This window comes from Hippocampus guttulatus, chromosome 12, assembly GCF_054856545.1.
Source record: "Hippocampus guttulatus isolate MCC_2025c chromosome 12, RoL_Hgut_1.0, whole genome shotgun sequence".
NCBI classification, from domain to species: domain Eukaryota; kingdom Metazoa; phylum Chordata; class Actinopteri; order Syngnathiformes; family Syngnathidae; genus Hippocampus; species Hippocampus guttulatus.
Genome location: NC_141272.1, coordinates 19467492 through 19485944, shown reverse-complemented (window position 1 = coordinate 19485944; position 18453 = coordinate 19467492). Strand labels below are relative to the sequence as shown.

Here is an 18453-nt window from a genome sequence, read left to right as displayed (position 1 = left end):
TCTGCTCCTTCTGTTCATCGTCACTCTCAAGGGCGTGAGGGAGTGAGGTTGGCATGCCGATGTGTGCCATTTTTAATGGTTTGCTATTTAACGGCGGGGTGGGAGACTATACTATATAGTCTAATTTATGTTAACTATTTATTCGTGCACGTTGCTCTATCTGTGTCGGCCCCTGCAGCTCGAGATTCTCTGTTGCCCTGCTTTCAAAATACACACAGTCTTGTTATAATGTAGTTTACGGTTCACCAAATACCGGATTTCATGGTGCTTTAGCGCTGGCACTCGCAAATAAACGTTTAGAGCTCATCCTGAACTGAAAACATGCAGTTGTGATACATAAAGGTACTTTGAGTAAAAGCCTGTCCCAAAGCATATACTTTGATTCTTTCATTTTTGATTTTGCATTTGCAGAGCATAGTTGAGTGGTTTTCCGCTGCTTATCTGATCACAATATGTAAATGTATTTGCACTTTTAGCCTGGAATGCCGTGCGATTGTATGTTTGGAATATAGGAGGCTCTCAATCCCACCCATTACCCTTCAGGGTCATTACCTTTGTTAATGGGAGGACAGTGTCTTTTCATCTCCCTAACTAGGCTCATTAAAATCCATTCAGCTAATGAGCCCTCATTCCTTCACTAATTAAGGCCTACTGGTTGATCTGTATATTCTGCTGTTACTCCATTACTGCAAATGTACTTCCTGACGCATTGTACATGTCATCAGGCAGGAGGGCTCCACCTTTTAGGTGACTGGAAAGAAGGCAATGTGGGGTGATAAGATGTTTCATGTAAAATGTAGATGAAAAGGCAGACTACAGTTGGCAACAGAGACGTCAATACTGTCCAAGTTAACTAGGTGGGTGGATTCTGTCCAACGTTTGCCGCTTTGGGCATTAAAATAGATGAAATGTTTGCCAAAAATTCATCATGTGGAAGTAATTATTCAGCAATTATTTCTTGTGGCACTTGGAGTCCATTCAGCCTCACTGAGTTCGTGGTCTAAAGAACACAACCATGATATCAGTGAAGGTGAGATACACCCATGAAGACCAGTGCTATGGTTGCATGATTCTCCTCCAAGCCCGGTGTTGAATCACATTCAGATATAATGCAAACATATCTCTCCTTTCAAACACACTTTGCATCACATAAACTGTCAGTCTTGGGCTATAAGTCTATAGCTCTAACTGTACAAACATGTTCATGTTAACTTGTGTGTCTTACTATAGAGAGCAGGTCCACTTGGGGGGCTGCTTATCTTGTGTAGTTATGAGCAGCAGTTGTGTACTTCCCATCCATTATTTGATCCGCTTATCCTCAGGAGGGTCGAGGGCATGCTGGAGCCTATCCCAACTGACTTCGGGCAGTAGGCTGGGTATACCTTTAACCGATTGCCAGCCAATCGCAGGGCACACATAGACGAACAACCATCCGCGGTCACACTCACACCTAGGGACAATTTAGAGTGTTCGATGAGCCTGCCAAGCAGGTTTTTGGAATGTAGGAGGAAACTGGAGTACCCGGAGAAAACCCACACAGGCACGGGGCGAAGATGCAAACTTCACACAGGAATGGATGTGTTAACCAGTCAACCACCGTGCCACCCTGCGTACTTCCATCCATCCATCCATCCATTTTCCGATCCACTTTATCCTCATAAGGGTCGCGGAGGGTGCTGGAGCCTCGCGCAGCTGTCTTCGGGCAGTAGGCGGGGAACACTATGAACCGGTTATCAGCCAATCGCAGGGCACACGAAGACGAACAGCCATCCGCACTCGCATTCACACCTAGGGACAATTTAAAATGTTCCATGAACCTGTCATGCATGTTTTTGGACGATGGGAGGAAACCGGAGAAAACCCATGCAGGCATGGGGAGAACATGCAATCTCCACAGAGGGAGCCCGGAGCCGGAATCAAACTCTGCACCTCTGCACTGTGCGGTCGACGCGCTAACCAGTCGACCACCGTGCAACCCTGCGTACTTTCAATGATTCATAAAATGAATTTACTAACACGAGAACAAAAAACATTGCTAGATGATGCCCATTGTCCACTGGATCTAAGTACATAATTTCAACAATGCGTGTAAATGTGCACAATTAGATTGCATCTTAAATTCTGGGTATATTGAATTTGTTTTGCAATGCATAATCTACCAATCCAATCCTCCTTTACCTTTTGCCATCAATTGCATTCAGTGCAGTGCTTTGTTGGCAGGACCTTCAGGGTACTGTTGACAACCTCTTCTGATTCCACATCTGCCATACACAGGGAAAATAAAATCGTTGCGGAAACAACATGCCTTGAGCCTCAGGTGGGTCCTCACAATGGGTGTGGGGCGTCTGTCCCCCACAGCACATTAAAAGAGTGCACCCAGCAGAGTAGGGCACAAGAGCAGACCAGCGTTCTGTCATCTGAGGGAGAAGATTTAACTATAATGCATAAATAAATTATCCCCTTTCTCTTTTAGTGACTCTTATTACCGCATTGGACTAGACTGAACCAGACAACTTTCCATTTGTTTTCATTCATTGATTGTCTTGTTCTCTCATTTCTTGCTACTTCCACAATTGAGACTTTGAGAGCTAACAGTTAGGTCCGGTGACACAGTGGTCGACTGGTTAGCGCGTTGGCCTCACACTGCAGGTTCAATTCTGGCTCCGGCCTCCCTGTGTGGAGTTTGCATGTTTTCCCCTTGCCTGCGTGGGTTTTCTCCGGGTACTCTAGTTTCCTCCCACATTCCAAAAACATGCATGGTGTCAGGTGTCTGGAATGCTCCGAACAGAATTAGGTTCCACAAACGTAGGCACGGACAAGAAATTTGACAAAAATAAATAAATAAAATATATTTATTGGATTTATTTATTTTATCTCTCTCTCTCTCTCTCTCTCTCTTTATATATATATATATATATATATATATATATACTGTATATATATATTAGAGCTGTCAGTTTAGCGCGTTTTTATTGGCATTAATTTAAATGAATTTTAACGGGATTAAATTTTTTCTCGCGAGATTAACACGGAGCACGTCACAGCGGATGTTACGTTGCTCTATAAATAAACCAGAAACAAAACAAGCACGCTGCATAGGTCCACGCACTTTGTTTTGCCAGCCACGGCAGCGCGAGACACCGAAAACGGATACTTAAAGAGTTTATGAATGGAAAGTTTATTTTTAAAAAGTTGCTAGATTGCTCCACTGACAAGGCCAAAGTTACCTGTATCATACAGGTATACGATGTATGCCACTGACGCGATTGTTACTTGTTTGGAACTATTTTGTGTGGAAGGTTACAGTGTTCCGTGTCCATATAAATAAAGCGGGTGGAGCTTCTCTGTGTTCGTCTGACAGTGACGGTGCGCTGCAGTGGTAGCGACCTAGCGAAAATAAAACGTCTCCAGTGTTGTCATCGAACCGAGTGTAGTCATCCAAAATGATGTCTACACAAAACCGTAGAGAGACTTCCGCGCAAGGACCAACAGAATCAACATAGCCTGACTGCTGTGTTCAAAGCAAACTTGAGAAAAACGAAGTATGCAACCATGGTTTAAATCCACTATAGGCTGAGTTCTAGTTTACCTTAGATGTGCACTTTATAATGTTATATTGCTCTGTTTTGATTCCATAAAAAGACCTGTTGAAGCAGCTGTTGTGTGACAAAATATTTTTTTCACTGTTGTTGATGGACAGTAATATTGTGTGAGAGATTACGTGTGAATAACTGCTCCAAGTGAAAAATTATCATGTAAAATTGAAAATCTAAATTGTTATTTCAGTAAATATTTGCATTTTGCACATAGAAAACTGATTCATGATTCCATGTTGATGAGAGCATTAAAATGGGGAAAAATAGGACAAAAAAATATCAAAGGGAATTCAGAAATGATCAAAAATGCGTGAGTAATCACGATTAATTTTTAGTGAATTTGAGTTAATTATGACAGTTGCATTTTTAATTAGATTAAATATTTTAATCGTTTGACAGCTCTAATATATATACATATATATATACTGTATATATATATATATATATATATACAGTCAAACCTCGGTTTTCGTCCATAATCTGTTCCAGAAGGCTGTTCAAAAACCGAAACCCCGCTCTATTTAAAATAAAAATGGTTATTGAACACGTCTGCTCACAATGGAAAGCAACATGAGGAAGCATCACTTCCTCGTCTACCCGAGGAAGCGTCACTTCCTCATGTAAGGAAGGCGAGAGTCAAACGGCGCATTCAAGTGCGCCATTTGACTCTCGACACTCTTTGTTTGAGAACCGAAATTTGTTCGTTATCCGAGGCATAAAAAACTCAAAAATCTTGTTCGAGAACCGAGGTTTGACTATATATACAGTATATATACAGTATATATACACACACACAAAAGAACGCAAGACCGACAGCACAACGAAGGACGCTGGTAACAAAGAACCAGAAGAAAATGAAAGCAAACCCAAAGATGCCTGCAAAAGCCAAGGAAGGGGAAAAATAAATTGCTTGTCAAACTCAAAGGACAAAGAAATCCAATACGCGAGAATGCAAACCGAAATATAACAAGAACTACATAACTGAAAAGATATTTCGAAAAACTGATGAGAAACTATGAGGGAAAAATGTCAAGAACGTCTAGAAAATTAAGCAATTGGAGGCAGAGTCGTGAGCAAGACTAATAGTAATCCAACAGCCAGTTGTCTGTGTATGTGAGAGAACTAATGTTCTCGTACGTTCTGGAATATAGTATTGCTTTTAAGAAAAAATAAGAGGAAGCGCCTTCCAGAGGCATGGATGGAATTTCAACAGCGCTCACGAACGTGGCCACAGAGACACTTTTTCATTTATTTGTATGCTTTCTACCAAAAACAGCCTCCTTTGTGTGTTTCCTGTATCTTCCACCTTAGGGTTCTCCATAACTACATGCTGTGGCGCATTGTGGCAGCGCTAAGTGAACATCTGTCAACCGCCTTCCGAAGCACCATCCATGAGTTTTCCCGGGAGATTGATGGCACCGAGCAGCAGCTGGAGCTGGGCAGACTGTGCCTCACCCAGGCCAACAAACACTTTGGCATGGCCTTGGGAGCACTCTTTGTCCAGCAGCATTTCTCCTCACAGAGCAAGGCAAAGGTAAGAATGCAAGCCGGGGAGCGACTGAATGGAACAATGAATGCATACATGTTGTTGCGTGTCGCTTGTTACGTCAACAATGCACAAAATGTGAGCTACTTTCCAGTGATTGCTTGGATTGAGTGCTTTTGGCTTTGAGAGGAAACTGGACAGTGTCAAACCATAAGCCTTCCAAGGCAATAGAAGGAAATTTAAAAGCGGACCTTGGCCTCAGGTGTCTTATTAAGGTTTATTGCTGAAAACACAATTGTTCACATCCTAATTCGAACATTGAGTCAGGGAGGAAATTAATGCAAATTTATATTTAATGCATTTTTTATTACATATCAGCGTAGGTTTCGAAAACAACCCAATGATTTTTGATGGTTTGCTGAGCTCCAATCTAAAAATTCTATCCTTGGCCCATCTTCATGCTCTCTAAACCAGTTCACACTAATCCCACACCTCTGGCCCTGTGTCACCTATGGTCCGTTTTTCTCCAATTTTGATCCCTCACATTGCTATCCTTATCTCAGTCTCTGAGCCATTCTAGAACATGAGGGTATAGTTCCCAATGTTTTTTGTATAACCTCTGCAACAACAGTCTCCGACCTAGTCATTCAACACAACGCTTATCCTCCTGACTACCAGTAGTTCAAATTTGTCCTCTGTAGAGGACATTTGTGAACCTAAATATCTCCCACCGAGTGCCTCCAATCGCATTAACTCCTTTTGTTACTATAAAGAGGACATTCAGTGCATTCCAATGATACCACATTTGTAGGGGTTAGAAAAAGTAAGAAAATGGCTTCCCTCAGTGCAAGCACTTTTTATGGGAAGAGGAAAAGTAATACTTTTTATCAAACACATTTTGTCTTGAAATGCTGTTGTCATTTTAATTATAAGACTCTTATGAACACGTTAAAGTGTTGTTTGAGTTGTTTTAAGTGTATTTGAGCCTGTTTAAAAAATGTAGTGGGACTTCAAAAATTTATTTTGGAGTAGTCCAATTACTTCACATAGATTGGGGAATTTTAAAATAAATGTGATTGGACAACATTTTTATTCCTGGTAGTCAGGAGGATATGTTGAGATACGATTTGCAAACTTGTTAAAAACATACCTGTATATATTACTTCTTAACCGCACATAACATTGTTTTCACATTTCACACGGTAAATCCTAGTTAAAAGAATTGGGAATTCAGTCTATACATATTGACTACATGTAGTACTCTGTTTTTACTCTGAAATTAATTGAAAATTCTGAAATGATGACCTACTTTAACCCACATAGTTGTCAATACTTTCTGGGAGAAATCCGGGTTCGACTGCCTCATAGTAAGTAAGGTGTATTTCAAGTTAGTCCCTAAATATGGTCCTGTGCCGTATATTGTACACGTGTTTATTCATCACCGTTTTCGTTTTCATGTGAAAATACTTGATCTGATACACATGTATGCTTATATCGGTACCCCGGTAGTTTTCGATGTGGACAAGCACAGACTTGGTCATATTTTTATGATTTTTAGGGACTCTGACTGGTACTTCAATGCTACAAGTAACTGATAATTACTTTTTATACTTCTACCACTGTCTTTTATCTTGTCTGGAGGAAATCAAAGCCTGTATGGCACTAAATTTCTTGAATTTCAATGAAAAGAAGACAGAAGTGATAGTGTTTTGTCCCAATGGCCCTTGTACATACCATCCTATAGACTTGGGCCCCCTGGCTCCTTATCTTAAGTCAGCAGTCTCAAACTTGGGTCTTAACCTGGACAGTGATTTTAAATTGGACCGGCAAATTGGTGCCGTTGTCAAATCCAGGTCCTTTCATCTGAGGCGAGCTGGCTAAAGAAAGCCTTTCCTTTCTCAAGAGCACTTTGAAACAGTAATTCATGCCTTCACATCCCGGCTGGATTACTGGAATGCACTTTACTTTGGAGTCAGCCAATCCTCCATTAAGCGTCTCCAGTTGGTCCAGAATGCTGCCGCTCGCCTCTTGACTGGTACTTGTAAGAGGGAGCACATAACACCTACTCTGGCATCCCTTCACTGGCTACCTATACATTTTAGAGTTCTTTTTAAGATCCTATTATTTTTTTTCAAATCTTTAAATGGCCTCGCTCCGCCTTACCTCTCTGAGCTCCTCCGCCCCTACACACCTGCCCGGTGCCGCAGGTCAACGGACCAGACACTATTAGAGGAACCAAGAACTAAGCGGAGGCTCAGAGGGGATCAAGCCTTTTCCATTTCTGGTCCCTCTCTTTGGAATGACCTCCCACTGAACGTTCGGGAAGCCCGAATCGCTGCCCATCTTTAAAACATGTCTCAAAACTCATTTGTATTCTTTGGCTTTTGACTCAGCATGACGCAGACTTGATCTTAGTTTTACTGTTTTGTGCTTTCTACTGTCTTCCTTATTAATTTGTTTTATTGTTCATAGTTGTATATATGATATTTGCTCCATGTACAGCACTTTGTATACAGTGGTGGTTGGTTTAAAGTGCTCTAGAAATACAGTTTGAGTTGAGTGTTTCTGTATAGTGCAGTTTCATTAACACATCACCCCTTATGCTTTATTAGGATGACAACAGGTTAAAAGAGTCTCTGAAATGCAGTGCTTCATATGAGGGACAGAAAGGTGGCTTCATTTAAGGTCAAATTCCCACCTAGTCTATGAAAGCTGCTGGTTGTGATGTGCAGCCTTAACAGGTGACACTTACTACAGCAGATGGAGAAATTATAAAGTCTCGGAAGGTCTCGTTGATAAACAAGAGGCGGCTTTCAAGATGAGTGTTTCATCATCCCGATTACCCAACGTGGAGGGATACACGGTGTGATTCAACAGCAGACAGTTTTCCACGACACGAGTAATAATTATTCCCAATAAAACGACCTGTGACTAGCAAAGAAGTGCAAAGACAAAACACATTGTTTTCATTCTTTTTTCTTCTCAAAGGGGTGCAAGAGCCCAAAAAGTCTTTGCACAAAACTGAATAAAAATGTTGTTGTGAAATTTTTCTCATTATGTTGTGATTTGGGTCATTGACTTTTGTTGCACTGAGTGTGTCAAGGAGAAGTCCCTGCCTTTTGAATTGGTGTGTGGGATCACGATACTTCTTAATCTTGTCAAGTTGCTGATTGCAGAACCTCAACACAATGTCGTTAGATATAAACTCAAATACAAACCCAATACCAGTGAAGTTGGGCCGTTGTCCATCCATCCAACAATTTTCTGATCTGCTTATCCTCACAAGATTCGCGGGGCGTGCTGGAGCAATCCCAGCTGTCATCGGGAAGTCGGCGGGGTACTCGTAGCACACATAGACGAACAACCATACGTGCTCAATCTCACACCTCAGGACAATTTCGAGTGTTCCATTAACCTGCCACGCATGTTTTTGGAATGTGAGAGGAAACCAGAGTACCTGGAGAAAACCCACGCAGGCACGGGGCGAACCCTGGACCTCTGCACTGTGATGCACATGCTAACCAGTCGACCCCACCGTTCCGCCCACAAATAACCATTAACTTAGAATTTAGAATTAACACTTCAGAAAACCAGTGTCAGTAAATACAGTTCGGCACGACATCCATAAGTAGAATTCAAAACTTGTGCAAAGCACAAGCCATTTATCAACACCACCCGGAAATGCCACTCCCTTCTCTGGCGATGAGCTTTTCTAAGATGGACTAATGCAAAGTTGAAAAATATTCTGAGGTCTGACGAGTGCACATTTCAAATAATTTCTGGAAATTGTGGACATCAAAGAAAAAAAAAAAAGGATCAGCCGCACTCCAAAGTTCAAAAGCCAGCACCTGTGATGGTTTGGGGTTGTGTGAGTGCCAATGGCATGGGGAACTACATCAGTGAAGGCACCATGCATGCTGAAAGGTACAAACAGGTTTTGGAGAAACATATGGCTGCCATTCAAGCAACATCTTTATTATGGACGCCCCTGCTTATTTCAGCCAAACCACATTTTTGCACGTGTTATAACAGCAGGGACGAGACTGGCCTGCCTCCAGTCCAGACCTGTCTTCCATTGAAAATGTGTGGCACACTATAAAGCGTAAAATCCAACAAGGGAGACCCTGGACTGTTGAACAGCTCAAGTTGTACATCAAGCAAGAATGGGAAATAATTGCACAAAGCTTCAACCATTTGTGTCCTCGGTTTGTTTATTGAATTTGTTCAAAGAAAAGATGATGTGACACAGCGGTGAACACAATTGTGTCCCGTCTTTTTTTAGAATGTGTTGCAGCCATAAAATTCTCAGTTAATTATTATTTGCTAAAAAGCAATACATTTGATCAGTTTGAACATTAAATATTCTGTCTTTGTCGTGTAGTCAATGAAAAGTAGGCTGTACATGATTTGCAAATCATTGTATTCTGTTTTGATTTATGTTGAACACAAAACACAATTTTGTTTCCCTTTTTGTCTCAGCGGAGGCCTCCTTTCTACTGAGTCACATCCTCGCTCTTGTTGATTGGTCTTGTTGCCTATTGCATCCTTTTGTACAGCATATCCAAAAATTAATAAGGATGGTCAACAGTAGTTTCATGTCAAAGAAACGCACAGTAACTGTTCCAACATCTGCTGAATGCATTATGTTCCTGTGCTAAGCCTATTCCTGTGCAGGAAAGAATCTGAGTGCAAAAAATTGTTTTCGGGGAGCCTAAAATGTAACGTGATCACCCTCCAGGTGCAGGAGTTAGTGGAGGATATAAAGCATTCCCTGGACCTGCGGCTGCAGGAGCTCGACTGGATGGATGAAGCCACCAAGGACGCAGCCAGAGCAAAGGTTTCAAACTTGATTTCTCCATCTCACGCATGCAAGCTCCTGTCAGAGCCGGTGTAGGATTTGGATTTGTTTAGTCTTCTACTTCTCTTCCTTCGGCGGGTTTGACTGATTGCTGGGGTAGATGAAACACAGTGATAGAATACATCAAGGACTTGACTTTGAGAATACGGATCTCTCTGCGATGCTGATTTAGGGTCTGCACAGCAAGATATCCCTTCTAATACATTTACAATGTGAAGCTATAATCCTTTTATAGGGTCTTTCCGAATATAAAGAGCTTCCCTGTAATCCTATTTTACTTGCTTTGCTTGATTAGTTGACGCGTGTGCCCGACTCCAAATGCAAATATCTGTTGAATATAAGTTGGGGACAAATGTATGGAGAATGGATTTGTTTTTCCTCCTCACTTTCCACTTTTCCTTCGTCCCTCATAATCCTCTCCAACTGCTCTTTCTCAGCTGAAGTACATGATGGTCATGACAGGATACCCAGACTTCCTGGTCAAACCTGAGCTCATAGATCGTGAATATGGGGTGAGTCTTAAACTCTCACTTTTTCAGCATTGCTTTCTACTTGATAAGGGATTTTCCACCAGGAATTCCCATCTCGGGAGACTGTTTAAATAGAGAGAGCATTATAGGTCAAGCTGAGGCATAAAAGCTTTAGAAGTTGTATCGTGAAGTTAACATTGCTGTATTTCTGTTCAGAAAATATGCACTGTGTAACTGTTGTTGATGAGATTTTTGCCTAAAAGCGATTGTCCAATTCGACTGCAGGTTGATTGATTGTTCTAAATTATCCTTTTATCTTAAAGAACCAATCCTGACTTTTACCAGATGTACAAAAAATGTTTGGGGATTCACTGCCCCATGCTTCACACCATTACTTTTTGAATTATCGGGCCCTATTTTTGTGCCCACTGCAAGTCTAATACAAAAGTGCAATCCAACTGTTCGCATGGATCGAGTTTTCTTTCTTTTGGCATTTTTGTACATGTTTGCGCTGTTGTGCGAGTGAACACAGCAGACCTGATTCCTGGCCAATCAAAGCATCTCATTTCATTCCCTTCAGTGCAGGTGAGGCGCACGGGCTGCATAACAGACTCACATGCTGCAGTCCATGCAGGAAATTGGCATGCACAGAGTGCATTTCAAAGGAACTGCAAGAAAAGATCTCCACTTGCGGATAATGTAAAGTTGGCCCCAGTAAAGTGGACACTCTGAGATCGGCTTCCACTGATGATCGTGTGTGTGTGTACATACAAGTTGTGCCTTGGCCAGGGGGCTGCTTTGAGTAATACATCAATGCATTTTATTATTATTTCTTACCACCATCTTCTAAAGGTGGCAAACAGCCAAAATGGCACACGTTTTAATTCGGAGTGCATTGCTTTCAATATGTTAGCATGCTATTTTTGAGCATTTTAAGAATTTTGGTGGTACTGTACCAAAGTTCAAATGGTTGTACAGCCCAACTCGCAATAACTTTTTCACAAATGCCAACTCACAGATGCAATGGATAGAAGGCCCATTATAGATCTCTGTTGGACTTTTTGTATTTTGCTGCACTATTACTTGTTTTCTCTCTCGGCATCAGCGCAAGTGTACATTGGCCTTTAGGTTGAAAAGCATTTTTTCAAATCACTCCACTGGAAAGGTTGTGCTTGTTATAAGTGGTTTTCAGAAATATCCATTCATTATCCGAAATAGAAGAGCATAAGTGGTAAATGGCCTCGCCTATGTAGCACTTCTTTACCTTTAGGCCTTCAAAGCGCCTTGCAATTTAACCACAATCACCAAAGTATTGATGGAAAATTTTGTCATGGAACAAAAGTTAACAGCTCATTCACATAGTGATGTGCGGGTGGGCGTTATTGTGGTATCTTGCTTCTGGACATTTCAGCAACATCGTGGGGAAGAACAAACTCTTTATCAACTGTCACACAAACATGGCCAGTAGAGTCAGTCATAAATAACTATTTGATTAATTACTAAATAATCCAGACAAAAACAGGTATATTTTAATGAGACATTGCAAAGTGTACCTAATTGATGGTGAGGGACAAAAAGGGCCTTTATCCACAAATCACTTTCTTAAAAATATATCCTTCCGTCTTCTATTCTGCTTTTACTCATTAGGATGATGTGGGAGCTGGAGCCTATCCTAGCTGACTTGGGGCAAGAGGCAGGTTACACTCTGGACTGATGGCAGGGCACAGTCACAGGGCACATAAAGACAAGTGGGACACTTCGAGTCTTCAAATCAATTAACGTTCAGTTTTTAATGTGGGCACAAGCATGGGAAATCCATGCAAACTCTACAGCTCAGCCAAGGTTCAAAACCTGAACTTTTGAACATGCTAAGCACTTAAAAACATGCTCCTGTGACGTCAATTGAACATTGTTGCATACGTAATATTAAGGAGCGTTGTGTTTCTATCACAACGAACTGCAAGACACGGTGTACTCGCCAATTAGCGTCATCATATCTTACCGTTTTTGCAGTTTGATGTGGATGAGAAAACCTACTTCAAGAACATCCTCAACACCATCAAATTCAACATTAAGATGTCGGTCAAGAAGATTCACGAAGAAGTTGACAAGACAGTGTGAGTTTCCCCTCTCAGCAATTGTTTTTCTGATGTTCTTTTTAGTTTGACACATTTGCGGTTGTGCCTTTGTGATAAAACAAACAGATTTAAAGTCGACACACACACGCACACACACACACACAGCTGGAGAATATCCATTGAGTTACTTATCTACAGCAGCCAGACAGTAGGGACGTTCTGTGAAACATGGAGCTCATTTTTGTGAAATACAGCAGAGCCTGATACTCCTGGACTGAGTGATTCTTTGCACTGACACACATTATTATTCCAGGATGCCCGGAACAACTGCTCCATTAGCCCACGCTCGATACGCTAAAGAGTTGAATCACGCACTCCTCCTTTATCACCAAAAAGTGCATCTTTCATTGCTTGCTCTCTCTGTCTTGTCAGTGAGAAATAAATAAACGCTCCTCGTTCTTTTCTTTCGGTCCTCTTCAATGCTACAAAGCCCACGCAGAGCCATCAGTCTTTCCGTCCTGGAACAAGGGCATCGCTCACTTTCAGAGTTAGTCATTTAGGGAATTTGGTGGCAATCGATTGGTCTGGCTTCAAGTGGATTAGCATAGAGGAACTGTCCTTGTTTTCAAGTGCAGGGGGCTGTGGCTGTGGGATCACGGGCACTGAATGCTTCTCACCACGGGTTTTTTCAGAGATGAGAGAGAGATAGAATGTTTTGCGATTATAGTTAGTACTTTTGTAGATGTGTGTGTTTGTTTCCTTGCCTGTGTGTGTCAGGGTTATTTGGTTGATATCTCCACAGGTGGATTCTCCCTCCACAGGCGCTAAATGCCTACTACCTTCCTAACAAGAACCAAATAGGTGAGTGATTCTTCAAATGGACAGAAAGATTGGTTATTGCATTTGTAGGGCCTGAAAATTGGGGACTTTCTCCACTCTTCGGGCAAGAGTCTACAAGATTTTGGATTATGTCTGGGGGAATTGTTACCCAATAAAGTTCATGGCTGTTGGCTGGGCGTGGTTAGCACATCCGTGTCCCAATTCAAATCCGGACTCCAAAGTTTGCATGTAGATGCTTCTGTGGATTTCCCGTGGTTATTCCAGCTTCTGCCCAAACTCTCAAAAATTCACAAAACATTTACGTGAGGTTCGAAATTGTTCTTTGGTGAGTTGTGAGGACTGAGGAAATGATCAAGAACACGTATTGTAAATGTTAAATACACTGCGTAAGCAGTCACCTTCAACTGAAAATATAGACATGACTTTTTTTCAACAAATGACATTAAAGGAAAGTATGTAAGAATGTTAATGACAAATGCACATTATGGCATCAAGAAAAGTGCTTCTCCATTAGTCTCACCAGCCACAGATGACCCTGTTCAAAGCGCAGCACCTCAAACTCTTAAGGGCTCAGTTATCATCGTCATCTCTGATCAAAGGTACAATGGAATGTTCGCTGAAAATTTTGAAATCAAACTGACAATTTGTTCCGCTAATGGTGATGGGGACAGTTTGATGCTGCAACAAATAATTTTCACCTTCACCTGTGGGGGACAAACTGTTTGATTTAATTGGAGGTGACCTATCAAGGGCCATTATATCGTATTCATACTTAACTCACGATAATAAATCTTCCTCTTCAACTAATAAAGCCACAGTACACACATTGATTTTTTTTCCATCTTAACTAATTTTTAAAACGAGCGCGATTCAGGATGAGGAAAAAGCCAATGTGTGTACTTATGAAAGACACAGCACACCACACACAAAATGTTGTTTGTCATAATACCCAAACTGACCAGTGAGGGGTAGCATGGAGCCACAGCACATCCAGACTGACACAAAATTCAAAGAAGAAGAATCTACTAGTCGAAGAAAATCTGTTATTTATGTGGCATTAGCCGCTGGTCTTTTTGACCTTTTTTTCTGAGTTTGGTCATGTGATGTTCGCACGCTGGACCGTGATTGGTTGTTATCGGAGTCCTTAGGCGCTGTGATGTCATTTTCAGTCCACAGCAAGTGACAAAATGGCTGCCCCCTGAGGTGGATAAAAACAGGTGTATTTTACGGCTTGAGTCCACAAATACAATATTAATCAGAATGCCGTGTTTAGACAGGTGGTCCTACATAGAACATATTGAAAAGAACCTTTTTAACTTGACCTCCCCTTTAACAGACCTCACACCATTGGATAATTGGTCAGGATAATCTTTTACACACATCCAAGAATTGGGCCTTTGCAGACTCTGGTCAAAAAAGGAGGAAATTCTCAAATTGTTGGCATGTTGTGTACCTCACTTTAAAGACCAACAAACAGTAAAACCTTTTCAATTAGAAAAATAGCCTCGCTCTGTCACCCTTTCCTTACTCTTGTCGCTCACTGAGCAGCTGCACCTTCTTTGCTGTCTGCTAGCCTACCTTCCTAGTGGTTTAATTCCTTCACTGAAAAGACATCAATGGTTTTCTCCTAAGCTGATGTAGAGAGCACCACACACAGACATTTCTCTCATTTTGGAAGCAGCCACTTGAGCCAATTTAATTTCATACTTTTTTTTTAAATTAGTAGCAATTACCGACACTGCTGTTGCTTCTCTACTTTTTGTCACAATAAAAAGATTTAAACATTTACAACTTCCAAAACTTGGTGATGGACTGCATGCAGCTTAGCACGTCAGCCTCACAGTTTTGAGGTTTGGGGTTCGACATTTGGTCTTCTTATGTGCAATTTTCATGTTCACTTTGGGCATTCCGGGGTTTTCTCATGGTACTTCACGTTTAAAATAGATGCATGGTTCCTTGTCGTGATGAGCAATAGTCAGAACGAACCCTAATATAAACGAAAGAGAAAAATAAACTAGATACAAGACTAGATCGCGTTTGTTAAAAGGAAATCGCCACCAAACTTAGTGGAAAACGGGACTTTTGCAGCATGTTCAGTGCAGAGACGTCGCAATTGTAGCTTGTGTGTACTGTTTTAAAATGCTGCTCCTGGCTTTTGGTCCCCACATTGGTGCATTGAGGGGGGGGGGGGGGGGAGCATCTACCGGTGCTAAAAAACTGCAAAACTGCTTCTCAAAGAAAAAAAATACATTTCAAGCCTTCATAAAACATGGTTGCAGTGCATGACATTCTCTTCCCAAATTATCTTGAGTCTTAAAAACAGTGTTCAGTAAATTGGGCATAGGCTTTTATTCACTTCTTTCAACATATTATCCCCCCCAAGATGTATTCTTCCAAGTTAAAAAGGAACAAACTTCCTGTTCTGAACTACTTTAATTGAGATTTGTCTCATATTAATATTATACATTCTAATTTCAATAACCATGCAAATAATTCAACAGCTGATAAAAAAAGTACTTTGAAGGCATTTGAGTTTGGAATATGAATATTAAGGGACATATTTCAGGAATAGCTGTCTCTCTCTCTCTCTCTCTCTCTCTCTCTCTCTCTCTCTCTTTCTCTACCTCTCACACACACACACAAACACACACACCTAAAATGCTCTTGTATGCACAACTGAAAAGCCCTCACACACTACTGAAACAATCTCATACGCACTTGTAAATTATTCACACCATGTAAAACCACTTTATAATATTTTGCCGGTCCATCCTCCATCCGCGACCTGGATACCTTTCCGTCATTTTCCGTCCGTCCTTCTTATTCATATAATAATCGTGCTCCGTCCTCGATCTTTTAAAGCGCTTCTGTCCCAATCCCAACCCGGGTTAATACGGAATTATTGCTTTTGATTGTATGAAGTTATCCTAGTTCAATTTTATGGCTAATATGACTTGACTTGACTAATATTAAAGCCACATACAATAGGGCATGTGGGCTGACATATCGCTTTGACCCGGTTCAACAATTGTCTGCTACAGAAAAATCCTCTCATTTACACGAGTAAATCACTGTCATAATAACAACTAAAACAAGCTCGTACACAAACTTGACACCCTCTGTTGTAAGGACATGCTGGCTACAAAATCAACTTCGCCCTGCAGTTTACATCCAGACAATTAAAGGGCAGTCCTATGTGCAACAAATGTATGCTTAAAACTCTTAGTTTGCATGTAAAGATGTGGACATGTGGACAAAAACATGTACACTGTGGGTGCCTTGGCACATGACTCTTTGCCCTTTGATGCCCAAAAGTCCTTCCCATCCTTGTGGTTTTCTTTTTACATGTGCTTGTGTGTGAAGCTTGTCTCATACCGTAGGGTAAAATGAAGCCAACTTTTTTTTTTTTGGTGCAGCATTTTTCATGCATTAAAAATGCAACACAATGTGCTGTACCGAAATAAAAAAAAACAGTCAAAAGGAAAAAAACAACAAATACACAACCCCACACCTCCCATCCTCACATGTAAACACATATGCACCAATACGACCACCCCCACTCCCATGTACACATAACACATATGAAGTGACAGTGTACAATAATGTCAAGGCACTGAGGATCTAGGTGAGGAAAACAATCCGTGGAAGCAATCCACACCAAGAGGTGTCCCAGTCCACAACCAAACCACAGAGGATTCCCCCAGAGACCACCCCAAAAACAATTTGCGGAACCCTCGCCGTGCCGCAGATGCGGGCAGTCCGTAGGATGACATCCCTGCGGGCGGACCAAACACACCTCTCAGCACGGTGGCTCCAATGAGGCAACACCAGAGACAATAAAATCTGATAAAAATGTATTAAACTGATATATTATTTAAATTTTTTAAATTAAAGAAAAAAAATTTTTTTTGCACTAACAAAATAAGTTGGGGTGCCCAAACCTTTTTGACTGAAGATCGACTTTTCGATCAACCAACCTCCCGCGATCGACCGTGTGCATACGCACGCACGCACGTACACACGCATGCCATGATGAGCAATAGCCTGACGCTGAGGCACGCGACGCACTTTTGCAGCCTGTTAACGATCGTAGCTCACGCGTACCGTTTTAAAATGCTTCTCTCGGCCCTCCAGATTCCCATTCTTTGCCCGACCCCTCTGTGAATTGTACAAAACAAACTCTGAATGAGAATAATGATAATGATAAAAGATATAGCGCAACAACTCAGATCACAAGCTGCAACTGCAGACTGCTGAGCGCTAACAACTTCCTGTGACGCAGTCATACGTCACCGTAGGTTAAAGATGACCTGCTTTATTTTATTTTCCTTTTAAAATACTTTTTGTGAAAGTGAGACTGATCGAATGATTGGGGTGCAGTGTGCATTAACACAAAAAATATATTACTAACATGAACAGAGACACAAATGTTTTTGTTTTTGTTTTTTCCTCTCCACCTCGGATCGACTCGGGACCAGCCCTTGATCTACTGGTCAATCGCGATCGACGTAATGGGCACCCCTGGGTTAGTGTTATGCCTCCTCTTAAAAATACCAACGGTCTCTGTGGCAAGGCCGCCAAACACAAATTACACACTGTCCGTAGGGTTCGATCATCCATGGTGCCCCATTTTTTGCAAGGGGATGCATCGCACCATAATCGATGGAGTGTGTTTCGCACATCATGCGTGAACGTGCCGACAAGCACTATACGTCATCCAACCTGCCCTCCCCACTCCGTCAACAAAATATTTTCGTTGCATGATAAATGGCCGTTCACCCCCGACTTCAAGCAGCCTTTGCACATTGTTGTCCATATGTCCGTCAAAAAACACCCATCCCACCTCCGTTGGTATTTGTGGGGCATGAAAAATGGCAGTTGGGGCGGCCTCCAAATGAAATTTTGCTCTGAGCCCCAATTTGGTCTTGGGTGCCTCGGCTGTGTGGTTAGATGCCCTCTAAAAGGCTGTTCCAGAGGTGCAAGCCATAATGGCTGAATGCAGCCTCTCTGTAAGTTTTTGTTCTAGCGCTGGGAACCATTAAAAGGTATGTGCCAGAGCACCTCCGGAACTGCGAGGGTTGATATAATGAACGCATATTAGATAAATATGATGGACCAAGACCAT

The 18453-nt window shown here is 41.6% G+C and overlaps 1 protein-coding gene across 1 annotated transcript in view; it reads left to right on the top strand.

The window, feature by feature from the left end:
- The window catches only part of ecel1 (endothelin converting enzyme-like 1), a 52709-nt gene that overhangs the window by 22217 nt on the left and 12039 nt on the right, over positions 1–18453 (top strand). Inside the window, exons 7-11 of the mRNA XM_086126346.1 lie at positions 4908–5130; positions 9821–9919; positions 10378–10452; positions 12424–12527; positions 13291–13349. Of these exons, the coding sequence (XP_085982472.1) occupies positions 4908–5130; positions 9821–9919; positions 10378–10452; positions 12424–12527; positions 13291–13349 (560 nt within the window). The remainder of the gene's footprint in view (positions 1–4907; positions 5131–9820; positions 9920–10377; positions 10453–12423; positions 12528–13290; positions 13350–18453) is intronic.